Raw genomic sequence first — 24949 nt, forward strand, 5'->3', positions numbered from 1 at the left:
TAACACTAAAAGATCTCAAAAATGTTAAAAGATTTACCTTGGAGAATATGGTATGGATTTGGGTTTCATTTGGTTGAAGGCAAATGTGAGCTTTTGTGCTGCTCTCTGTTGTTGAATTTCCTACAGAACAGAAAAAAGAAACCCTCGTTCAACACTGAAATTAAGACTATTTGATTTATCATACTTCAGAAGTGAAAACATGAAGCTCAAATAATGCTTCACTGTATGCATTCACTAGCACTTACTCTAAGACAAAGATGCAGAACTGTATCTTCTTTATAAATACTTGACCATGTATTAACCACCTCAGGAAGAAAAGATTTGATAATATAAAGATGTCCTGATTTGAGGATATCATGTTCTGACCAAGTACACTGTACTTTGACAGCTCTTCGTAAGCCTCCTCCCATCTCCTCTTTACTTAAAAACTCTATTTTGGCACAGAGGCCTAGCTGTGACCACGAAGACATGCTGTTATTCAGTATGTTGGGAGAACTCTCTTCCAAGCGATACACTGTGACAGGCTCACCTGCAACATGAATAGACATATTTTAAAGTCAAAGTATGACTCTGAAAATCACAAGGTAGAAATTGGCAGGTATCTTTAGTTAAGATTAAGTGAGGAATAGAAGATGAGATGGATCAAGTTGTAGTTTTATAAAAGAAGTTTAAGGGCAAGAAATACTCAGAAACCAAGGATCTAATATCTCTAAATTCATCTGTATTTGGTAATAATAAGCATTTTTGAAATCGTGAACATTTTCGAGAAAAACTTTTAGAAAGCAATTAGACTTCTAAACACTTCTAAGCTAAACTTTTTAACAGGAGGTTAGATCTGTTCCACAAACCCTGTGATATCAATTTATCAACGCTTTCATTGCTAAACTATGGATCAAGAGCTTTTCTAAATTAAAATACACCACTGCTTCCGATATGCCAGAAATAGAGAAAATCAATACTTCTGATGCTTCCTTCAGTTTAAACATACCTGAATCTTGTAGTAATCAGGCTGATTAAAATTTATATGAAATTAACAATTCTTAATGTGATCCTTCCTCTTTCCGTCACCATCCATGTTCTATATTACAGTTAAAACCACATGTTAATTAAAGGTTTATTTTCCCTCTTATTTCTTTACTTTTTGGATTTACCTCTTGGAGGCACAGGTGTAAATGGAATGCTCTGGGATAATCTCATCAAGTTATTTCTTTCCACAGCTGCATAAAAATGAGAGAGAAATAATGAAATCCCCAAAAGCTCTATGAACTATTAAATTTTGTTTTTAATATTTACTATTACTAACCTGAGTAATAGTAATTTGTATCCATAACTGGTTTAAATGGAGAAGCAAGACCTAAAACGGTAAATAAACAAATGAGACCCTTTTAAAAGTACTAATGCAGCATAAATTTTTGTTTAAGCATTCTCATTTAATCATCCCAAGTTTCCTTCATGTAACTCTGTTCACAAAAACAGAAAAAAACAGTAATAAATTATGACCATCATGTGCTTTATTACCCTATTTCATTATGCCAGATTAGTGGTAACTGTGTAGTATGACACCTGGAAGGGAAAAAGCACATGATGTTTCACACTCTCCTGTTATAAACTGCATTCTTCCCTTATTCCCTACTCAAAAAGAAAAGTATCAGACCTTTGGGGTGTGGGGCTGTAGCCCTGTAACCATTTTAATGGGTTGACCATGAGAAGATATAAAATAACAAAAAAGCCCCTCTTCCATCTCTAAGTATATCTGAGGACTTTACTTTTTTTTTTACTTTTATTTTTTTATTGAAGTATAGTTGATTTACAATGTTGTGTTAGTTTCTGTGAGAACTTCACTTTTTTTTTTTTTTTTTGGCCACGCTGTGCGGCTTGCAGGATCTCAGTTCCCCAAACAGGGATTGAACCTGGGGCCGTGGCAGTGAAAGCCCGGAATCCTAACCACTAGGCCACCAGGGAACTCCCGAGGACTTCACTTTTTAACTGTACTGAGAAAGATGGAGAATAAATTGAACCTGCTATGTGTTAAATTTCTAGAATATAAATGAAAAAGAACCTATCGTCTTGCAGAAGAAAGCTAGTTAACAGTTATATCATTGTGTGAGAGGTATAAAATATAGTGTGTATGTGTGTGCGTATGTGTGTTCTCACAATTGCACACAATACAGGACTGTAGAGGAGGGGTACCAAATGTCTCCTGGTTGAAGAAAGGTTGAAGGATATCTCAGAGGAAGAGGGCTTTGTGAGTGCAAGGTCAAGGGTGTCAAGAATACCTCCTGCTCAGGTTTCACCTAGCTGACTGAGAAAGTACCATTCACTAACACAGGGAATATAAGGGAAGAAGCAGCCTGGGTAGCAAGGATGAAGGGGAGTGGGGAGACTTTTGTAAAACGATCATCATTCACACGGTGAGTTCTTGTATTTGTGAAACACTTATAATGAAGAGAAACAAGCTGAGGGGAGAACTTTCTACTACCTTGGCTTTTTCAAATATGAAGTCTAAAGTTTCTTACTTAGGACAATGTAGTATTTGCTAAAGTAGATCATATACAATCCTCAGTTTTTCACATTAAATCTACCACACAGACTCACCATTTAACGTTCCTTCTTCAGATGGCCTAAAGAAACAACAAAAAATATAAGTTACAATTTTAGTAACTTAAAATTAGTTTTGGCTACCACAAAATTTTTTATTTTATGAAGTTACTGTTATTTAATATAACATTATTAAAGGAATTCTGAGATTCAGATTCACTTTTGTTTGAATATTTGCCGCTTCCCTTAAGCTTGTACCAAATTCATACACAGATATGTATAAATCCATATGTATATACTTTATCAACAAATTTTACCTCCAATTTATGCCTACATAAATATTATTAGTAGTTTGATACCAAACTGAAGGTTCAGTACTAATACAGTAAAATATTCCATGACTCCTCTATTTGTGGAGACTCATTCCAGTACTTTAATAATGACTTGAAATGACTTCGCAGGATTCTAAAAATACTTCAACAGAATTGATGGGCAAAGAACAGAGAGAACAGCATTTGTATATCATTTTGCAAAATTCAATTGCTAATGTTGAAAAAAATTTTTTTCCAATGTTGAATATGTTTATTTATAACAACATATACTGGTACCAAGTGTAGGTTCTATTAATCCCAAAGATTCCAGTGCAAATTAGAGACAAGTGTAGTGGAAAGGAAAGGGGAATGGGAATCAAGAAAAATAGATTAGAAGCTTAGCTCTCCCATTATACAGTTATGTGGCCTTGCTCAGGACTAAAAGGACTAGATCCAGAAAGGACCACTTGAGTAGGAGACCTTGGTAATCTCTTTCTAGCTCTTACATTCTATCTGATCCTGATATTTCCTGTTGGCTTTCACCTTAGTAACATAAATATTTCCTATAGGAAATACTTTGACCCTAGCATCAGCCCTTTGTCTACTGCTGATAAACCACTCTTAGCACCCGAAGAGTACTGACCAACTCCACCTTTCTGGGTACTTCTATGGGTCAGCATTCTGTAACTCAGTGTTCTCTTGTTAGCTGAATTAACATCAACTTTAAGTAGATTCTGCATTTACATCCTACAGTTCTACTTATAAAAGACATTATTCTCTGAAGAGGTCTGATTATAAATAGGTCTTCCAAGTGCCATTCAGGGCCAGGATACCACCACAATTTGAACAACTGCATACCCACATAGCACCTGGTTTATTTTCTTCTCTATATATTCACATCTATTTCTGATACAGAGAAGGAAATAGGGAAAACACTGTATAATATATAATAATTTCCCTCAAACTGGCTTCCCTTCTCAAGCAGTTCACATTGGAGAGTAACTTTACCATGCTTCTAGTATCAAAAGGGTGTCAAGACAAGACTACTCTTTTTTAATTACTCTTTTTTAATGTCCTTTGGAATCCTAAAATACTAATTTCGAGGCTGGAAAACAGAGAGATTATCTTTGATTCTTCTTTATGTTTAATCTGTACCGAAAATTTTCACTTTCTGGGGATGACTACTTGTAAGATTGCCTTTTGTTTCTACTTTTGGTTCTGGATTACCACATCAGCTTTCTCGTGGATCTTCCTGTATGCAGGCTTTCTAATGTACACTGTGTATTACTGCTCTAATTATCAAAGTGCTTTCCAAAAGCAGAAGAAAGGCTTGTTGATTAGAACGATGGGCAGAGAAATTATTAGCTAAAGTGTCAAACTAAGTTGTTGAACAAGTTTATTCAAAAGCAAGTTGGAAACAGGACTAAATAATAAAATCATAATTGTATCATTATAATGAAAATTTTAGTTGAGTTGTGGTTATGACTAATATAACTATATAAAATCATAAATTAAATATATACATTAACTTATAATAAATGATTCCCCAATCTTTTCTATGTAAAGACAGGAGATCACAAAATAAATAATCAGCAATAATTTCAAGAAGTGTTAAAAAGGTGATGCAAAGAGCAGGAAAAAAACAACATTTAATACCTATGATACTTTTCACACTAACGATGAGAAAAGGCTTACTTACATTTCTCTATTTGATGGTCTATCTTGTAGCCAATCCTTTAGTCAGAAACAAACACAAACAAAAAGTTAAAGAAAAAAGTCTCTAGATAAAGCATAACTGTTTATCTCTGTTTTGTATCCTACATGTTTGATGAATGAAGGGTTGAAAAGTTAATATAAATTTGTTTTATACAACTGAATAAAATAAAAAACTGGTATAAAAGCTACCATAAGGCCATTCCACAAGGTAGAATAAAGAATTTCATGAGTGTTATTTCCTACAACATAATTGTAATTGTCTACTGACAATTTTATTTTCTTAAAATACATATTTGTTTCTATGACTCTAAAAAAAAATATGTGCCTGTTGCCAAAACACATCAAAGTATAAAGAGAAAAATTAAAATCATGCAAACTGTGACAAAGAAATCACTAATAACAAGCATATTTCATTGAAGCCCTTTTGTGTGTGTATGTGGTGGGTTTTATTCTGCAGTTTTATAATTATTTTTCTAGGTGTGGATTTATTTTTACCTCCCCACTATGGGACTTATGCTTCCTGAATTTGAATCTTCATATATTTCATCAATTTGGAAAATTCTAAGTCATTTATAATCTCTTCAAATTGTCTACTCTCTCAAGGCCAATTTAGAGGTATTTTTCCATCTCTTTACGTTTAACACATTTTCCACCTAATTATAATTCTATGTTACATTGTGGTCCAATTTAGCAAAATTCTGCATTCAGCTGTGCTCAATCTGTTATTTTAACCCCCACCGAGATTTTTTTTTTTAATTAACTTATTTTATTTTTGGCTGCTTTGGGTCTTTGTTGTTACACACGGGCTTTTATCTAGTTGTGGCGAGCGGGGGTTACTCTTCGTTGTGGCGCGTGGGCTTCTCACTGTGGTGGCTTCTCTTGTTGAGGAGCACGGGCTCTAGGCACGCAGGCTATTTGTGGCACACGGGCTTAGTTGCTCTGCGGCATGTGAGATCTTCCCGGACCAGGGCTCAAACTCAGGTCCCCTGCATTGGCAAGCAAATTCTTAACCACTGCGCCACCAGGGAAACCCCCAACTGAGATTTTTTATTTTTTCCCAAATTTTCCAGTATTTTTGAGTAGTATCTTTTCTTTTTTAGAAATGTTTATAATACTTTTTAATGGCTTTAATCAGACTTATTTTATAATCTGTAACCAATAATTCTACTATCTGAAGTTATCAGAGATCTAATACTGTTTGTATAAGCTGGCTTCCACAAGTTTTGTAATTTGGCATTGTGAGGTCATCTTCAATGGAACCTTATTTGTAGCAAAACTGTGCAGCTTAGGTTCAGGATGAGTCCTTCCAGAAAGGAGGATTTGTTACTGTGAAACTCTGAGTTCACTGAACACCCTTCCCATTGAAATAATATTTTTAATAAAACAATCTATCTCCTTACAGCACAATGTAAGTTAATATAGTTAATATGTTCTTTTCTTCAGGCTTCTAAAATGTTTTAATAATAATGGGCATCTGGGGGACTTCCCTGGTGGTCCAGAGGTTAAGAATGCACCTTCCAATGCAGGGGATGCAGATTCGATCCCTGGTTGGTGAACTAAGATCCCACATGCCACAGGGCAACTAAGCCTGAGTGTCGCAACTACTGAGCCCGCACGCTGCAATGAAAGATCCCGCATGCTGCAATGAAGATCCCGCATGCCGCAACTAAGACTCAATGCAGCGAAATACATACATAAATATTAACAAAAGAAAAAAAGAAAAAAAGAAAAATAGAATGGGCATCTGGGACAACTGGCAGGCGAGTGAGCAGGGCAGATTGGGATCACTGGGTGGCCGGGACTCCTTGATGGACCCGATCCTCCTGGTGAGCATTTCTCCACTCAGGGTCACACACTGCAGACTGGACAACATTTTTCTCAAATGTTCCTGGGCAAGGTACGACTGCCGGGGAGGGGATGGATTCCTCACTCCCTATGCTAGGCCGGTTCTGGGCACCAGAATTCACTTCCAAGGTTCACTGCTGGCTGGCCTCAGCTGGTGCGAGTGTTGAAAAATTTTTCCCATCATCTTCAGTAAACATCACAACCTTTGTGCATGCGTGAAGTTTTCTCTCCCCCAACCCCCTTGCTGTGGCCACAACAAAGGAACATGCATAAATGAGATGAATAAAAATACAGTAATACTAAAAAAAAAAAAAAAAAAAAGAATGGGCATCTGATGGGCTTAGAAGATCCTCTTGTTTCCTTTCTGCATAAGATGATGGAAATGAGTGAAACAATAGCAGCAGCAGGTCAAAGACTTCTAACAGGATAAGATTAAAAAAAAAACAAAACTGGTGTACAAATACATTGGCTGGAATATCCAAAGGGTTTCCCTTTCAGTTTATCACGGAGATGAATCCACATCCCATTCGCACACTGAACCATTTATAGTGCCCAGTTCTATGCACAACCTGGGATTTCTCCCCTGCCTGCTCTGGCAGCTTCCTGGAATCTTCTCCATCACCTTTGCTTGCCCCACCTGGGGCTGATAACACCTGGTTGAATGACCTCTTTGTCTTCTGAAGAACCTCCAGGCTCTCATGGTTGCCTTGCTTGCCAGGGTGGGAGCAAGCAAGAGGGTGTGAGTACATGTGTAGCGTTCAGTCCAGAGGGATGGGGCCAAGTTAATATGTTCTTGATGATCCAGGATCATAATTATGAGCACTAATTTCTATACTTGACTAGAAAGGGGCAACTGTATTTGCTTTCTCCCAAGCTATCTGTCTTGGTTGCCAAAGTCTGCTTTAAAAGAGTGTTTGTAAAATCAAATATTACTCCAGTTGGCTGGGAATAGTTTCATATCATTAGCTTCAATTCAAACAGAGATTCCTACCTTTCTTTCTTCTGCATGCATTTTTCTTTAATAATTTCTGACTATTCACTACAGGAAGAAACTCTTTTCCATAACTGCTACTATGCACTGAGGTCAGTTTTCTAATGTTAAAAAATTTTTGAAAGCTAGATGTAATCTCAGATAAAATATCACCATCTTTTAGCTCTTCTCTAATAAATATTTTTATTTTTATTTTTTTTTTATTTTATTTTATTTTTTTTTTGCTGTACGCGGGCCTCTCACTGCTGTGGCCTCTCCCGTTGCGGAGCACAGGCTCCGGACACACAGGCTCCGCGGCCATGGCTCGCGGGCCCAGCCGCTCCGCGGCATGTGGGATCCTCCGGGACCGGGGCACGAACCCGTGTCCCCTGCATCGGCAGGCGGACTCTCAACCACTGCGCCACCAGGGAGGCCCTCTAATAAATATTTTTAAATATGCATATGTTTAATTGAAATATACAAACCGGTAGTAAAGCTGCTTTGGAATCTACTTCATGAGTGTCTTCTATAGATGGCCTTCTACTGTTACTTTCCACTAAAAGAAAATTTAAAAAAATAAAAAAGTTATACAACTAAAAAAATTTTTTTTAATACCAACTAACCAAACACAAAGTGTTTCAAGGCATAATATAACTTACCTAAGATAACTTATCCTCTCCCCAACACTGCTGAATGTAAGAGTTATATAAGTCTCACGGGTCTCTTGACAGGATATAAAAATTATTCAATTTATTTTTGTGAAAAGGCAATATGAAATAAAAGAGTATGGAAAAAAAAAGTCTTGCTCTTCCTCTGTTCCCAAATTTCTTGTGTATCCTTCCAAAGATATTTTGTGTCTCTATATATACCCCTGAATCTTCTTTTTTTAACATAAATGCTAGTATAATATATATATCTTCAGGTTTTTTGTTGTTGTTGTTTTTTTTTTTTTTTTTTTTTTTCTCTTTTTGCGGTATGTGGGCCTCTCACTATTGTGGCCTCTCCCGTTGCGGAGCACAGGCTCTGGACGCGCAGGCTCAGTGGCCATGGCTCACGGGCCCAGCCGCTCCGCGGCATATGGGATCCTCCCAGACCGGGGCACGAACCCGTATCCCCTGCATCGGCAGGCGGACTCTCAACCACTGCGCCACCAGGGAGGCCTGTTGTTGGTTTTTTAACTTTAAGCTTGGAGATCTTTCAATATCAGTACACAGAGGATTTCTCTATTCTATTTTGATATTATGCTGAACTTCATACAATGGATATACAATAATTTATTTAACCAAACTCCTATTGATGGACATTTGGCCTGATTTCAATCTCTTGCTGTAACAATGTTGCAATTAATAATCTTAAACATCATTTTACAGTAATGGAAAAAAATAGTTCATCTTTCCCCTCATTTAAGATGCCACTTTTGTCACATTTTGCTTGTTTATACTAAACAAACTTTAGAATTAAGCCTATTTTCCAAAAAAAGTGGATGTTAAATTTTAAATTAACTTAGAATTTACAATCTCATGACATAACAAAGGAAAACCACAGAAAGAACAGTGAAGAGAAATCTTAGAACAAAAGAATGAATGGTGAAAGGAAATCTTAGAACGTTCCAAGTATAGAGGGCAAAAAGAACAGATTGAGATATATTAGAAGACTCTGGGCAAAACTTTTTCAAGATGATGAAACTGAATACTTTGAAGAAATTTATTCAAAGAGCAGAGAAACCAGTGTTGATCTAACCAAAATCATGACATAACTACACTGGTGGGAAAGGGTAAAGACATCTATCTGTGCATGCATGTGGGCTAGGGAACAGAGAGGGGTGGGGACGGCGGTGGGGAAGAGCTCAATCCTTGTCTTCTTTAGTGGGAGGTCAACAGATACTGCCTAAAACTGAAATACAAGGATATAAAATTACAGGCATCCTAACTTTAGAAATAATATCCATGTTATCCAAAAATAGTGAGTTTTATTTCTTCCCTCCTAATCCTTCTACCATTTATTTTTCTTCCTTTTCTTCTTTGGCTAAAATGTTAAATAGAATCCTTGTCTTGTTCTCCTTCTGGGGTGTTCAATATTTCACTATGAAGTATGGTATCTGTGGTAAGTTTTTGTTAGATACCCTTTATTCAGATTAAGGACACTCCATTCTATACTTACTTTGTTAGGAGTTTTAATCATGAATGGATGTTGAATTTCATCAAATTCAGCCTTTTCTGCAGCTATTAAGATAATCATATGATTTTCTTCTTTAATTTGTTACTATCATGCCTTATATTTTTGAATGTTAAACTAATTTTCACTCCTGGAATAAACCCAACTTGAAGAGAATAAAAGGAGAAATGATGGTGAGGGGAATAAGGAAGTACTGCTTTTCTTAAGGAACCTTATAAAGATTACATGTACATAACTGAAAAGTTAGATAACAAATTTATACACATATAACTATGACCCCAAAAAAGCATGATATGGAAACATCTCCAGATCATTAAACTTTCTAAATGAAAAATTAAAGGTGCAGGACAACATGTATGGTATGCTACCTTTTGTGTAAAAGATGAAGAGGTAAAAAAGACTATTGTCATATATGACTACATGAGCATGAAACTCTAGAGAAAAAACAAAAATAACAGTGGTTACACATGGGGTTGGAGTGAGACTGAGACTGATTTTCAAAGTGCTTGTGTGTGTGTGTGTGTGTGTGTATTTTAATTTTGAAGCAAATAAATGTATGTTATTTTTAAAGGTTAAAGCAGAAAAATAAGTTGACTAAATGACTATACAGATTAAAATACAACCAACTCATTTGTAAAAAAGTCAGGAGTAAAAAGCGAGTCTTTGCCTTTCATCTTTTAAGTCTAAACAATTTGTTGAAAAATATTAGAATGTGCAGATTATGTATTATTCAAGGTTAAGAACAACAATGATGGACCAGAATCTTCATTTTCTGACTTCTGAAACATTCACTGCTCAAGTGTGTGACATACATAAAATACATTTAAAGTTTAATGATGTCCATAAATACCTGTAAAGCTTAAATGAGTATGTTTGTGTTAGCATAATTCATGAAGTCAAAATACTCACCTCGCTCTGAATGAAGAGGAATAGAAGTTTTGTGACACTCAGTAAATCCAGCATGAGAACTCACATGTTTCAGAGTGTTTTCAGAAGGAATATCATTCTGCATATCATACATATACACAATTTTAAAACAATTGAACTAAATTTCAAATCATTGCTCTAAGTAGTATAAGAGCCTCTGGATCTATTTAGCTCAATATGCTTTAATCTACCTGGACACCAAGGGGTATATTACAGATTACAGTTATTTTCTTCAATGTCAATTTCAAAAACTGCCATCAAAACACCCTACTTGCTTATTGTTCATAAATCCATCTGAATGAATCCTTTTTCATAGCAATACAAGTTCATTTAAAAAATTGGAGGAAAACAGGAAACTGTAGGGAAAATAATAAAACATTTATCAATTCACCTTAAAAAGAAAAAACTATTTTACACTAAAATTGAAACAGCAATACTTTCTTCTTTGGAGAGTAAAAAAGTGGAGGGGAAATTTATTTTGGGGAGTTTTGGTAGCTTTCTTATTGCTTTGTATAAGCTATTTGTATAACAAAGATCTATCTGGTCATTATTTGTCAAATTTCAATTTTTTTCAGATTTGTTTTATCTATGCTTCATATTTTTAGGTACTCATCTCTTTACACCCGTCCCTTAATATTTGTTTTAAAAGCCCTCCTGGCTTTACTGACTTAATATTTCTATTTTCTTAAGTTTTTTTTACACTTTGAGTTTTTATATTTAAATCCAGAATTCATCTGAGCTTATGAAGCAATATGAAACAGACGTTTCCAAATTTCTACCCAGTTGTCCAATTTGTGTGTTTACTGACAAAGCATTCCTTTTCTCATCAATTTCTAATCCAACCCTTATTAAATTTGTATTTGTATAAGGGTTATTTTGGAGTCACCAAAACGTTTCACTAAATATTCATGTTTCAATTGTACCACCTGTATAGATATCTTAGTATCTAACAACTAATTCTCTCCCATTTTCTTCTTTTTACCTATTCGTTTTTCCAGATGAACTAACGAAATTCATTAAACTAATGCAGAAGATCTGATACCTTCACCCTGTTTCTTCTTTTCAGCTATACACAGGTCATACTACTATTGTAACTTTAAAATATTTCCAAACCTCTACCACCCCCTCAGAAACAATGAGTTTTAAAATGTTACTACCACAATAAGCTATTACTTTCATTAAATAAATTTAACTTAAACATCTCAAGAAAATTAAGTTTTTCTATCTTTGATGTTTCACATTCTTCACATTACAGCTGATTTATTGATATATAGCCAAGCAAAAAGTGCTAACCTTTTCCCTACTGTCACAAAGCAACTCTGATTTCCTTTCTGATTTTAGTTGTTCCTTTTGGAACCAGTTCTAGCTATTTCTTGATTGTTTTACATAAGTACTTTCCTTGATATATACTCTTTGATGCAATGACACATCAATTTCATAGAACCATCTTTGATAGAAATTCTAGTGTGGGACTGATGAGTGGGCTTCGAGGTATTTGTAAAACTCTATACTTTAAAAGAAAAATATCTGTATATGTGCATTTGCCTGGGAAGGTGGTCTGTAGTTTTCATTACATTTTCAAAGGTATGTATAACCCACAAATGTTCAAGAACTCAAAACCTCTAACCGTCATGAGCTAGAGCTCATTATTCTATTATTACAGTTCTTTTCCTCTAAGTAAGGTACTCACAGTTGTTAAATTTAAAACATAGCCACCACTTTTCTTCCCACTCACTGAAACTTGTTATTTCTTCTTGTTTTTACCAGGAAGTTATTTGCTCACTTAAAAATTTTCAGCATACTCCTGTTTTAAGTTCATTTAATAGGTTCATTGTTAAAAGGTGCAATCTGTGGGGAAACCCTAACATCTACCATTTACCATTAGGAAATGTCCATTTATTATAAATGATTTCCCACCATATATCAAGTGCTTCACAACAGCAAAATGCCGTCAGAGTGTCGTCAAATTCCTTCAACTGCTGTTGTGACACCTTGTTAAAGATACCTTAAAAGTTCAATGAAATATAAATTAGAGAATTAACAGCCTAAGTCAGGGTAACTATAACTAAGGATTGAGAAAAGTAGAGACACTAAAGAAGTATTTAGGAAACAAAACCAGGTAGACTTGGCTGTTGACTGGAAGGGAGAAGTAAGAGTGCAAGTTTGCCCTGGTAAACTAGGATGCTGATGCTATTAACAGAGGTAGGAAATACAGGAGGAAAAGAAATATGTCTGCTGAGTGGGGAGATGATGGTGAATTTGAGGTTTTGACATGGTGAGTTTGACAACTCTCAAGAGTTCCAGCTAGTTAGCAGTTCTAACCTTTTACTGTGGTGTCATGTCAATTCTCTAAGTCATAATCACTCCAAAGATTTACTTTCTCCATATCGATTCCTAGCCCTCAGAATTTTCCTGGCTAAAATTCAAGTGTACAGGTTTAGAGTCAAACTTGGGGTCAAATGCCACTTAGGCACTAATGCCCCTATTACTAACTGCTAAAAGGTATCAATAAATATCTCTAAAATTCTAGGATACCAAGTACCCAACTATAAAATTTAAACATTTAAAAAATTACTTTCACTAATAAAAAGTGAACAAATATACTACCCAAATTATCATGTACATCTCTCTTGAACAACTAATTATACTATCAGGAAGGACTAACATAAGAGAAATTGGGCTCTCTTACACTGACACGAATGGACTCTACAATTGAGCAATATAACATACTGGGTCCATATTTTTAATTAAAGGGTATTTGCATATAGGAGAAAGAGAGTGTGATAAGAAATTTTATTAAACTTAAATAATTCCAAATTACAAAAAAACTCTATTAAAAGTTATGAAGGTCCATAAAACACTTCATTTACTGTAAAATCCACTTCAGTTAAAACCTGTTCAAGAAAAACCCCATATGGAATGTAGACATATCACGTCTACATTTTAAGAATTATAAAACCAACTCTGGTAGAGCTTTGTCAGTTCTTTTTTCTACTTATTACTTTTTCTCATTCATTTTTTCTTCCCTTGTTTTTCATCATCATGTGCCAGCTAATGCTACCTAAATGCATTCAACCTATTTATTTAGTTCTCTCCCTCTCTGTAAGGCATCATATATAATGGAAAATTCAGATCTTTAGAAGTATGTCACAGAATTAAAATGGTTAGAATACATCATGCAAATTACAGTCTTATGGTAAATTTATCTTACCTACTTCCTCCATCTAAATGTATATGTATATATTTTTGTTTGTTTGTTTGTTTTGCAGTACGCGGGCCTCTCACTGTTGTGGCCTCTCCCGTTGCGGAGCACAGGCTCCGGACGCGCAGGCTCAGCGGCCATGGCTCACGGGCCTAGCCACTCCGCGGCATATGGGATCTTCCTGGACCGGGGCAAGAACCCGTGTCCCCTGCATCGGCAGGCGGACTCTCAGCCACTGCACCACCAGGGAAGCCCTATATGTATATTTTAAGTTAACTTTTTGACTCCCACAAATACTAAAGAGACTTTACCTGATATTTACGCATCTTTGAATACTCCATAATCGTATTTCTTACATCATTCTGATGGTCTTATTTGAGGTAAGAAATACAAACTTAAAGGCAAATATGGAAAGAAAGGGATCTCATGGAATCACTACATCTCAATTTCCATAGAGTCACCAATTAAATCCAAAGTTAACAAAATCTAGTTAATAGACATTAGATTAAATTATTCACTTTCATACAATATTTCAATCAAAATATATGCTATTAAAATACAAATGTTGGGGAATTCCTGGCGGCCCAGTGGTTAGGACTCTGTGCTTTTACTACCAAGGGTGCAAGTTCAATCCCTGGTCAGGGAACTAAGATCTTGCAAGCTGAGTGGCACGGCCCCCCCCCCCACAAAAAAGTTGGTATTTATATGATAAAAAATGCACTTGAGTCTACCTTTTAGATGTAGGGTAATAAGTAACATGTCCTGACAGCAATTTCACAATTAACTATAGATCATATGAGAAATAATCATTTATAAAAGCTTATATCATTATCATTTCCTTGGCTTTAGTTTTAGGAAAAACTTTATTTCCGTTGTATTTATCACTTGATCATTTCTACAACTTAAGTTCTTAAGGGATGGAGAAGCTTAGCACTTTTCCAGGTCTTCCTAATTATCTTGATGTAGCTGTAATTACCCTTAAAGCCCAAATTAGTTATTGGTAATTTATGAAAGCAACAGTTAAGAAATAAAAATTTTCAGCCAGGAAACACACCTTTTTGCTAGGTGTTCTGTATACTTTAAAACTCATTTAACCAACATTTATTGAACATCTTACACTTGCACATGATACTGGCATATTCAGCTTTTTATTGCTAGACCACAGGGTTCTTGATAAGCAGGCTTATATTCTAATGAATTTTGGAGCCTGGGAAAAAGTTGAGTTCAATGAGTAGTCTGTGGAAACCATATAGGGAGAAGCATTTTTTAAGAGAAATGTTAAATAGGTGATTTTTAACTTCAGTTTAAAAATGCAAGCTATTTGTACATTTTTTCATATTCTTCAACTGTTTCTTCTTTTTTTCAAATATTTGGAACTCTCATGTTGATGATGGTTTCTGCTAACACTGTATTTTTCCTAAAAAATATGTTTAATTCTATTTTTTTTTTTTTTTTTTTTTTTGCGGTATGCGGGCCTCTCACTGTTGTGGCCTCCCCCGTTGCGGAGCACAGGCTCCGGACGCGCAGGCTCCGGACGCGCAGGCTCAGCGGCCATGGCTCACGGGCCCAGCCGCTCCGCGGCATATGGGATCCTCCCAGACTGGGGCACGAACCCGTATCCCCTGCATCGGCAGGCGGACTCTCAACCACTTGCGCCACCAGGGAGGCCCCCTCTATTTTTTTTTTAAATATAGTTTATGTCCTTTATTAGATTCCCTTAGTGAGTACCTTCTTTTTTTGTTTTGTTTTGTTTTTTTTTTTAGAAGATGTTGGGGGTAGGAGTTCATTAATTAATTAATTTACTTTTGCTGTATTGGGTCTTCGTTTCTGTGTGAGGGCTTTCTCTAGTTGTGGCGAGCGGGGGCCACTCTTCATCACGGTGCACGGGCCTCTCACTATTGCGGCCTCTCTTGTTGTGGAGCACAGGCTCCAGACGCGCAGGCTCAGTAATTGTGGCTCACGGGCTTAGTTGCTCCGCAGCATGTGGGATCTTCCCAGACCAGGGCTTGAACCCGTGTCCCCTGCATTAGCAGGCAGATTCTCAACCACTGCGCCACCAGGGAAGCCCTGTTTAATTCTATTTTGAACTAAACTCCAAAATAGCAAAATAATCGCACTGCTATAAGGATTTACTTACAGATAATATTTCTTTTATTTCTTTTATCTTGTTTGGCATTTCTTTAAACCTCTGTAAATCCATGCTATCTCTGTGTCCTTAAAAAAGAAAAAAAGAAAAGATTACAACAAAATACTAGTTTTTTTAAAAATTCTATCAAAATAATGTCATTGCCTAGTCTATTCAAACAAGTGACGTATGTTGTCTTGTAAGTAGTTTTGATGGCTCTGAAGTTTCCTGTAGCTTTCCTGATAAATACTGAAAATAGGTATCAAAAAGCTGGAGAAGATGAGTAGTTCAAGCTTACAGTAACAGGATCCTAAAAGAATCCAACATGTGATATGAAGTGAACTGCTTGAAATTTAGAAGAGGGGGAGCAATCATTTTTACTCTCAATAAAAAAAAGCATTATATATATTTATTATATATATATATATATATATATATATATACATATTACATATAAATATAGACATCAAACATATAGATATCTATATCTACATATCCATACCAGTGGCAATATATTAACAAACAGACTAAAATATGTTTTTTAAAAATAAATTGGGATAGATTTTATGTAGAAAAAGTTGTCTCTATAAACCCACAGTGAACTCACATAGCCTAGCAGTAGAGATCAGCATGCTTAGTACCTAGATAATCCATGGGGTTGGCCCTAATGTGGAGATTTTTACATAGACATAACATTCTGTGAACCATCTCTATAAATGTTCCGTGACTAGGTAAATTCCTAGGCTGGGAAGGCTCATATAAGTGTTAAAGACAAGGTTAGGAAGCCACCTGAAGAAAAATTCAAACTTGAAGAGACAGAGTGCCTTCTTCAAACCTTGGAACATTCTGGTTATGTCCACGAACAACCCAAGTTGTTTTCTAAGAATTCTTTGTTAAATACTTTTTTTTTTTTTTTTTTTTTTGCTGTACATGGGCCTCTCACTGTTGTGGCCTCTCCCGTTGCGGAGCACAGGCTCCGGACGCACAGGCTCGGCGGCCATGGCTCACGGGCCTAGCCGCTCTGCGGCATGTGGGATCTTCCCGGACCGGGGCACGAACCCGTGTCCCCTGCATCGGCAGGCGGACTCTCAACCACTGTGCCACCAGGGAAACCCCTGTTAAATACTTTTATCTTTAATAATCTAAGAGAAAAGCTGTTAGAACACTATATTCTACAAATATTTGGGGCTTAGCTAGCTCTACAAAGCATTCCCTCTTCACCTTTTCCTTCCATGTGGCATAATGTCAACATTTAAATAACATCATCATTAAAAACAAAACAAATAAAACCTTAAACATACAAACCACAATATTAGTTCTTTCTTTTTGCCTTCATTGCCAAGCTTTTAAGAGTCGCCCCCCCCCCAGTCACTCTCTACATTCACTCCTCCCATTTGTACTTTATTTCACTATAATCAGGCTTCTTCCTCTATCACTTCCTTCACTGAAACAGTTTTCACCAAGGTTATAACATGTTATCATTGCCAAAATAAATATATTTTCAGTCCTTATTTTACATGAGGTGAGGTATAAGAATGAATCATTCCTTTCTGAAATGATCTCTGGGTATATACTCTCTGGGTATATAAATGGGTTGACCATAAATACTCATTTTCCAAGCAGAGTCTTGGCTTTCCCTATTATCCTAATGTAAATATTAGTAACACACCCTTTCACTCTCAAAAGTGTACTGGTTTGGATGAAACACTATATGGTCAGCCTATTTATAAAACACTGCTCTTTTCCAGTTACTTCCAGCCTTCCCTATACCTTTGTTTTGCAACACTTACACATCATTAAAGTTCTTTCAACAAAAGTTGATCAAATTCAAGAGACTATGCTTAAATTCAAAAGACAGAGTCCAAATAAGTTTTCCATACAATTGTTATTATAGTAAGTTGCACCAAAGAGGTATGTGCTAATATAACTAGTATAGCCCAATTCAACCTACTTCCCCAACTTCTGACTCCTTAAAAAATTTTTAGAACTATACTCTATGAAAATGTAGTCCACTTGTCACACAAGTACATGATTTTATTAATTAGCAATTTATTTTTATTTCTAAGGTGATAATTATAATTAAAAATAAATAATGTTGATATACAAATATCAGTTTGCCAAACTTACCTACAAATGCTCCAAATTCTACATTAGCTCCTTCTGCAGCTTTAGAACAAACAGTTTCTTGATCTTTGGTTATAGTTTCCAAGTGGCTTTTGCAACTTGGTTGGGATGGTGTACTAACAAAAAATTTGGTTGGTGGGGATGATAGATGTGGTATACTATTAGATGAACCGCCTGATTTTTGATTTTTACTAAACATTTTTAAGGTTTCCACTCCATGTTGTCTCTGTCGCAGTTCTGGAGGAGAGACAGCACTTGGGAATAAGGCACCACAAGAGGAACCAGCCTCTGGAAAATTGAATTCTTTTCTCTGGGGTATTACAGGTAAATCCTGACCAGATATGTTAGATTGGGAATCTTTTTCATCTTTCATAAAAATATTACAAAGAAAAGGATTATTACTTTCAAGACCACCTTGAGGAAGAGAGGAGCTAAGTGTATTTACAACACTGTGCTTTTTCCATACAGAAGGTCTTACAGGACCATCATCAATAAGGTTTTGAGCCAAATGTTTGGAAATGCTCAATTCTCGTGTGATTTCATTGTGAACTTTGCTAGCTTCTGAAGCTTTCTGGGCAGTGAGTGTTTTTAACGTATCTACAGTCAGGGCCGAAAGATCTTGCAAATGGCCAATTTGAGAATCTAATGATTGTAATGATCTTTTGATATAGTTGACACGATCTCCAACTTCTTTAATCTGAATGGACATCTGCTCCACTCTGTAAGGGAAACACAGGAGTTTTACATATGTTAAAAATTAATGGTTTCGAAATATCCACCTGCCAATGCAGGGGACACAGGTTCGATCCCTGGTCAGGTAACTAAGATCCCACGTGCTGTGGGGCAACTAAGCCTGTGTGCTGCAACTACTGAGCCCACAAGCTCTGGAGCCCACACGCCACGACTAGAGAGCCCACGCACCACAACGACTGAGCCCGCACACCCCAACTAGAAAGAAGGCCACATGCCACAACCAGGCAGAAGCCTGCACACTGCAACAAAGAGTCCGTGCGCCGCAACTAAGACCCAACACGGTCAAAAATAAATAAATAAATAAATAAATATTAAAAAAAGATCAAGTGCTAATCCTATTATAATAAAAATATAAGATTTTAAAACACACTTTTGTACCATAGGCTATTTATTCCCCCATCAGAGTAACACAAAACTGTGTATTCAGCTACATACACATAAACTATTACCATTATTGTACTTACACAAATACCATATACTTTTAGAACGTAGCAAAACTAATGCAAAGAAACATGTTTTAAAATAATTAAGACAGTTTAACTTTTCTCCACCAACTCTTTTCTGCCCTCTGTAACAAGGGTCAAAAAACAGTTAAGAGACTGACTGACTGACTAACATGAAGTCTTAGAAGTAAAGAACTGAACTGTCTCCCAATATATTACGTAAAACCATTACTAAACTTACTTGACAAACATAAATTGAACAATGACCATGCGTAAGAGACATAAATAAGAGAACCCACTCTGACATAAAATCAGTTATAATTAAAGAGTTTCTGAACCTTTCAAAAGTGACACGAATTCTCTCTTCACTCCCAGAATGGAATTTGTCATCTTTTTCATTAAAATACATCTCAACACACTGCTCTTCAAAATCATGAAGTTTCTTTTGATCTTCTTCTGTTAAAAAAAGTTCTAAGGAGGGAAAAGAAAAAAAAATATCAACAGAGACATCAAGATAAACTTTAGCTCATGAGTTCTATGTTATTTAGAGTTCATAAGGCTATGTAAATCATCTGCAATTTTTTTTCTCTTTTTACTGGTGTGTTTCTGAAGCCCTAAACAAGTATTTCTACTTCTTTCTTCACTCACAGTGTGATGTTGGAAGAATAGTTTCCAGTACTTCCTTCTTTTCTAATCTCCTTTTCCTATAAAATACCCTTCCCCATCTATCTCTCACACCTCTCCTTCGCATATCCAGGTAGAAGAATATAAGAACTGATTTGGTAGAATAAAAAGCCACTGTAAAATTTTAGGCAGAGTTTATTATGTCTCACGTAGTATACAGAATGTACTAAAAGTGTTATTGTTTACACAGCAGTCAAAATGGTTTGTAGAACGGCAAGTGTTATGGTTTACACTAGCATTTTAACAAAACCGAATTGAGATGCTATACCAAAAAGGAAGTTTAATACTAAATTTACTTTTATAGATAACCATATTGCACTTTAAATTCTTTTATGTTTAGGCAAATTCAACAAAAGCCTTTACAATAACATTAACCAGTTAAGTCTTCCGAATAAAATTAATACTTAGCTTTCAGGGATTTCCCTGGTGGCGCAACGGTTAAGAATCTGTCTGCCAATGCAGGGGACACAGGTTCAAGCCCTGGTCTGGGAAGATCCCACATGCCACAGAGCAACTAAGCCCGTGCGCCACAACTACTGGGCCTGCACTCTAGAGGCTGCGTGCCGAGAGCCTGTGCTCCACAACAAGAGAAGCCACCACAGTGAGAAGCCGGCACACCGCAACAAAGAGTTAGCCCCACTTCACCGCAACTAGAGAAAGCCCGCGTGCAACAAAGACCCAAAGCAGCCAAAGATAAATAAATAAATAATTTATTTAAAAAATACTTAGCTTTCAGTGTAATACTGATAAGTGATAAAATAAAAACATTTGCCTTAATATATTTTACTTACTTGGTCCATCCGAAGTCTTGTCCTTTTTTCTTCTTTTACATATGCAGCAAAACAGAGAAACTATATGGCTGAGAATGATAAGTGGCGGAGGCAGAACTGGTTTCTCATGATAAGCCATAATAAAATGATAACGTTGGTACTTCCATACAATATTGGAAATTGCCTTCACTTGTAAATACACATTGCTTGAATAACAAAGAATAAAAATAAACAAACTTAGCTAATCACATTTTAAAGTTTTAAATACTAAAATTTTATTGTAATTCTGCTCTAAACAAGGATTCAAAGGAGTACCCCACCATAAACAAGACTAAAAGGCAAATGCGAAACTGGAAAAAAATACATGCAACAGTATAAGGCAAAGTTTGATATTGTTGAGGGTCTTAATTATAAACTCCCAGAAAAATAGGCAGAAAATATGATTTTAAGCTTTTTAAGTTATATATAAATGACAAAAACAGAAAAAAATATTCAATCTGAGTAGTAACAAAATAAGTGCAAATAAAAACAAGACTCTTATGTACTGTCAAATTAGCAACCATTAAAAAGATAATACCTACTGTTAGCAGAGATTTGGAGACACAGGCCTATTTTGACTTAAATAGAAGAAGTCCGAAATATACATATATTGAATAGTTCTACTTTTAGGAAAAACTCTAAGGAAATACATAAGGATTAATAAAAAATTTAACCACAATATGGTTTTGGGGAACAAAAAATTATAAACAATCGAATGGAGCAATATAACACATTGGCTTAAAAATTACAGTCTATATCATGGAATACGAGGTAGTCATTAAAAAACTGGAGAGGGATATTTATTAATGTAGGATAATATTCATGTTTTGCTTAGTTAAAAACAGTATACAAAATATAAAAACATTATTTTTGAAAAGAAAAAGTGGTTCATATATATAAAAGATAAAAAGGATGTATACCAAAATACTAAGAATGGGATTACTGAAGAATTTTCTATTTGCCTTTCTGTTTTGTACACTGCATGTGTATTCCCTGGCCACCTTGTAATAAATACCAAATAAAGATTAAATTTATAAAAGAACAGCATGTTGAAAGACAGAGTCTCAAATTTAGAATTTGATTTTGAAAATGCATGCTTTCTTATTTGTAATTTTCAAAAATAATTTTTAGTAGTTTAAGCCTCAATAAAATCTTTATATTTTAAATTTTGTATAGTTCCTTCAAAAAGAGAACTATATATTAAGTGATCTCACTATAATAAGCAACCAAATAAAATTCTTACTTGAAAAATGCAATAAGAAGATTGACCATGATGATATACTGTACAAAGAGGTAGACTGCTTGAAGAAATGGAGTCAACCATGTCCCAGGACCACAGATTTCAGTGATAGTGGAATCCTTTGCACAAACTTGAGAAAGAAAAAAAAAAAATTAAAACAGTAATTTACCAGTTACTGCTTCTAGTCAATATCTGTGTACGTTTGTTTGAAGGAAGTTTTGATTATGTATATATCTGTTTCACAGATTCTAGCAAAAGCTTCTGGGCAGGCAGCCATACAAACACCAACTTAAAAGAGTATTCCAAAAGAGAAGAATTTTGTGAAGGATGTGGGTACTATTCTATGACTCTACTCCATACAAGGAAGTATATATTTCTGTATTATGTCTACCCTCCAAGGTAGGGTTTAGCCAGAGGAGCATTAAGAAGAATAAAACTCCCAGATTCAGCCACACATTTCTATAAGAAAAATAACTGAACCAAAAAAGAGTATGATAAACTCATAGTAAATCTACAAACATAATGATTACTGACTTTAGCTTATTATGCCACAAAGGAGGGCTGAAGGAATGGTTAAAGTGCCTCTTAAATATACAATGATTAGATTTGAATTCCTTGCATTTCATTGCCTCCATCTGGAATGTTTCTGAAGCCATAACACAGCTGAATTAAGGAAGGGAAGAGCTTTAATAGCCACCACAGAGTTATGAGGAATAAAGTAAAATAAATTCAAGTAGGGCAAGGATTTGAATTAAATAATCTTGAATTAGTGACAAGTTTTATACAAATATTTATAATACACTTAGCATCTGGTGTTTTGTAAGCATTTAAAAAATATACATCATTGAAATTCTCATCATGGCTGTATCATTCCTTTCACATAAAATGGTTTTACGGGCAAACTGATGCATAAGGTCCTTTCACTCCTATAAAATTTTATGAATCTATTTCCACTCTATTCAGATTAGCTTGATGAAGCAAATACCCAAGAAAGAGAATGCAGGAGAGTAAAAAACTATATCCAATGCTTTATAACTAATCTAGAGCCACATAAGAAAAAGTAGACAATAAAAACCTGGAAATGACACTAAACAGGAAGCCATTAAACACAAAATTTTACCAGGCTGGTAAAACCTCACTGTTTTAACCAACATCTCGTAACAACTGATGACTACTATGTGACCATTCCCTGATCTAACCACCTATAAACAGGTGGGTAAGGAGCAACACAGAATGAGGGTGATGGAGGAGTAAAGTAAGATGGGAGAGAGAGAGCAAGAGAGATCATGAGCAAACTAACAAAATAAAGATTCTATAACTCAATGTGAAGGTCAGAAGAACATCCTTGCAAGGTGTCAGTATCAACTATGTCCACAAGTTATCTAGTCTTTTTAACTAAAACAATAGAATAGCTTTATGCAGACAATGTATTCAGAGTTGAATTTTACAATTCAAGAGTATATACAATCCGGGCTTCCCTGGTGGCGCAGTGGTTGAGAGTCTGCCTGACGATGCAGGGGTCACGGGTTCGTGCCCCGGTTCGGGAAGATCCCACATGCCGCGGAGCGGCTGGGCCCGTGAGCCATGTCCGCTGGGCCTGCGCGTCCAGAGCCTGTGCTCCGCAACGGAAGAGGCCACAACAGTGAGAGGCTCGCGTACGGCCAAAAAAAAAAAAAAAAGAGTATATACAATCCAACTTATCAATGTAATTCCATTACCCTTGCCCTGTTTAGAGACAGGCAGACTGAAGCCAATTTGAGCTAAGGAGATTAAAAAATAGGTTCAATAGAAGGCATCTGGTAAAGGGACTTTTTCCCCTGAAGAGAACCAATGGAAAACAGTGTCTCTTTTCTCCTGTTGCTTGTGACAGTCCTACAACTGTAAAGGAAAACCTGTATGAATCAGACACATATTACAGAGGACTGGGATGAAAAAGAATGTGTCCTTAGCATGAATTAACCAATCCCAAAGACCACTCTACCTCTGAACTTTCTGTTATGTGAGCTAATATATGTCCTTATTGTGTAAGCTGGTTTAGGCCAGATTCCATTATTTGCAGCTAAAAAAAATTCTGAAATACTTTTTTTCAATTAATTTTTGTTATGTTTCTTCTGGGATTAACTAATATATCATGGGAGGACTTAGGGTGGTTAACAGTTTGATTTGTGAAAATTTGTAATATTACTATAATGCGATTTTGACTGTGAAATATGAAATAACCAAAAGATATATCTGTACATATAAATCCTTACCATCAATTTCATATGCATAAACTTCACCAAAAATCATCCAGTATGGATGAAAAACTATGTCTTTAGCAAGAGTCCAAGATGGTGCTTCGCGAGGATAAAGTATTGCCTTTCTGGGAACACCAAAACTAAGTAATACAAGAGCCATAATCACTACAATGTAGAACATATTGGCCACCTGTTAAAAAATGAACACTGTTAAAATACATGGGAATTTAAACATAAAGACAATCCTTCATCTTAAAAAACAGTTTCTAATGTTCCAATAGATACCTTGAATCTTTCAGTTTCTTTTTATTCCTAGCATTAGCATTCAGGAAACCTCATCACTACATAAACCTTAACATCCAGGAAATTATGTAAAAACTGATCTGTAACATCAGGTAAGTCATAGGCATCTTCTACATAATGAACCATATCACAGGCTCAAACTGGAGTCTGCTTATCTCATGTCCATGAAGATTTTAAAGAAGTACAGACATAAGGGGCAGATTCAGGGAACCAATTTCCATGAGAGTTCTTTTCTAAAACTGTTCTGTTCTTATACAGGAGGTGCAGACTATTTTTTTCTACCTTCCTTTGATAGTATCTTTTGCCCACTTCACAAAAGAAAGGCATTCTTCTCACCCAACCTGAACCCTACCATGGTGCCTTGTCTCCTGGGCTGTGAAAACCTCCTATGAGGTAAATAAAACAACAAACTGAATTATCAGTATGGGTGTTGAAAAAATAAGTGATACCCATGTATCTGGTTAGATTCTTTTGCAAGTCACGTAGTTTGCAATTCTTTAATTTCAACAAAATTGAAAAAGAGCCTAACTGAGCTATCACATAATAA

The 24949-nt window shown here is 35.7% G+C and overlaps 1 protein-coding gene across 2 annotated transcripts in view; it reads right to left on the reverse strand.

Moving 5' to 3' along the window:
* Positions 1-24949, reverse strand: part of TRPM7 (transient receptor potential cation channel subfamily M member 7) — a 126193-nt gene that overhangs the window by 13159 nt on the left and 88085 nt on the right. For both annotated transcript variants that reach the window (XM_060096833.1, XM_060096832.1), the window contains 14 exons: positions 24115-24289; positions 21866-21992; positions 20605-20789; positions 19468-19600; positions 17937-18652; positions 15822-15898; positions 10465-10561; positions 7866-7936; positions 4549-4583; positions 2596-2621; positions 1304-1354; positions 1152-1217; positions 246-529; positions 38-120 (listed from right to left, as the gene is read on the reverse strand). In XM_060096833.1, the coding sequence (XP_059952816.1) occupies positions 38-120; positions 246-529; positions 1152-1217; positions 1304-1354; positions 2596-2621; positions 4549-4583; positions 7866-7936; positions 10465-10561; positions 15822-15898; positions 17937-18652; positions 19468-19600; positions 20605-20789; positions 21866-21992; positions 24115-24289 (2126 nt within the window). The remainder of the gene's footprint in view (positions 1-37; positions 121-245; positions 530-1151; positions 1218-1303; positions 1355-2595; positions 2622-4548; positions 4584-7865; positions 7937-10464; positions 10562-15821; positions 15899-17936; positions 18653-19467; positions 19601-20604; positions 20790-21865; positions 21993-24114; positions 24290-24949) is intronic.

This window comes from Mesoplodon densirostris, chromosome 4 (genome assembly GCF_025265405.1).
Source record: "Mesoplodon densirostris isolate mMesDen1 chromosome 4, mMesDen1 primary haplotype, whole genome shotgun sequence".
In the NCBI taxonomy this organism is placed as follows: domain Eukaryota; kingdom Metazoa; phylum Chordata; class Mammalia; order Artiodactyla; family Ziphiidae; genus Mesoplodon; species Mesoplodon densirostris.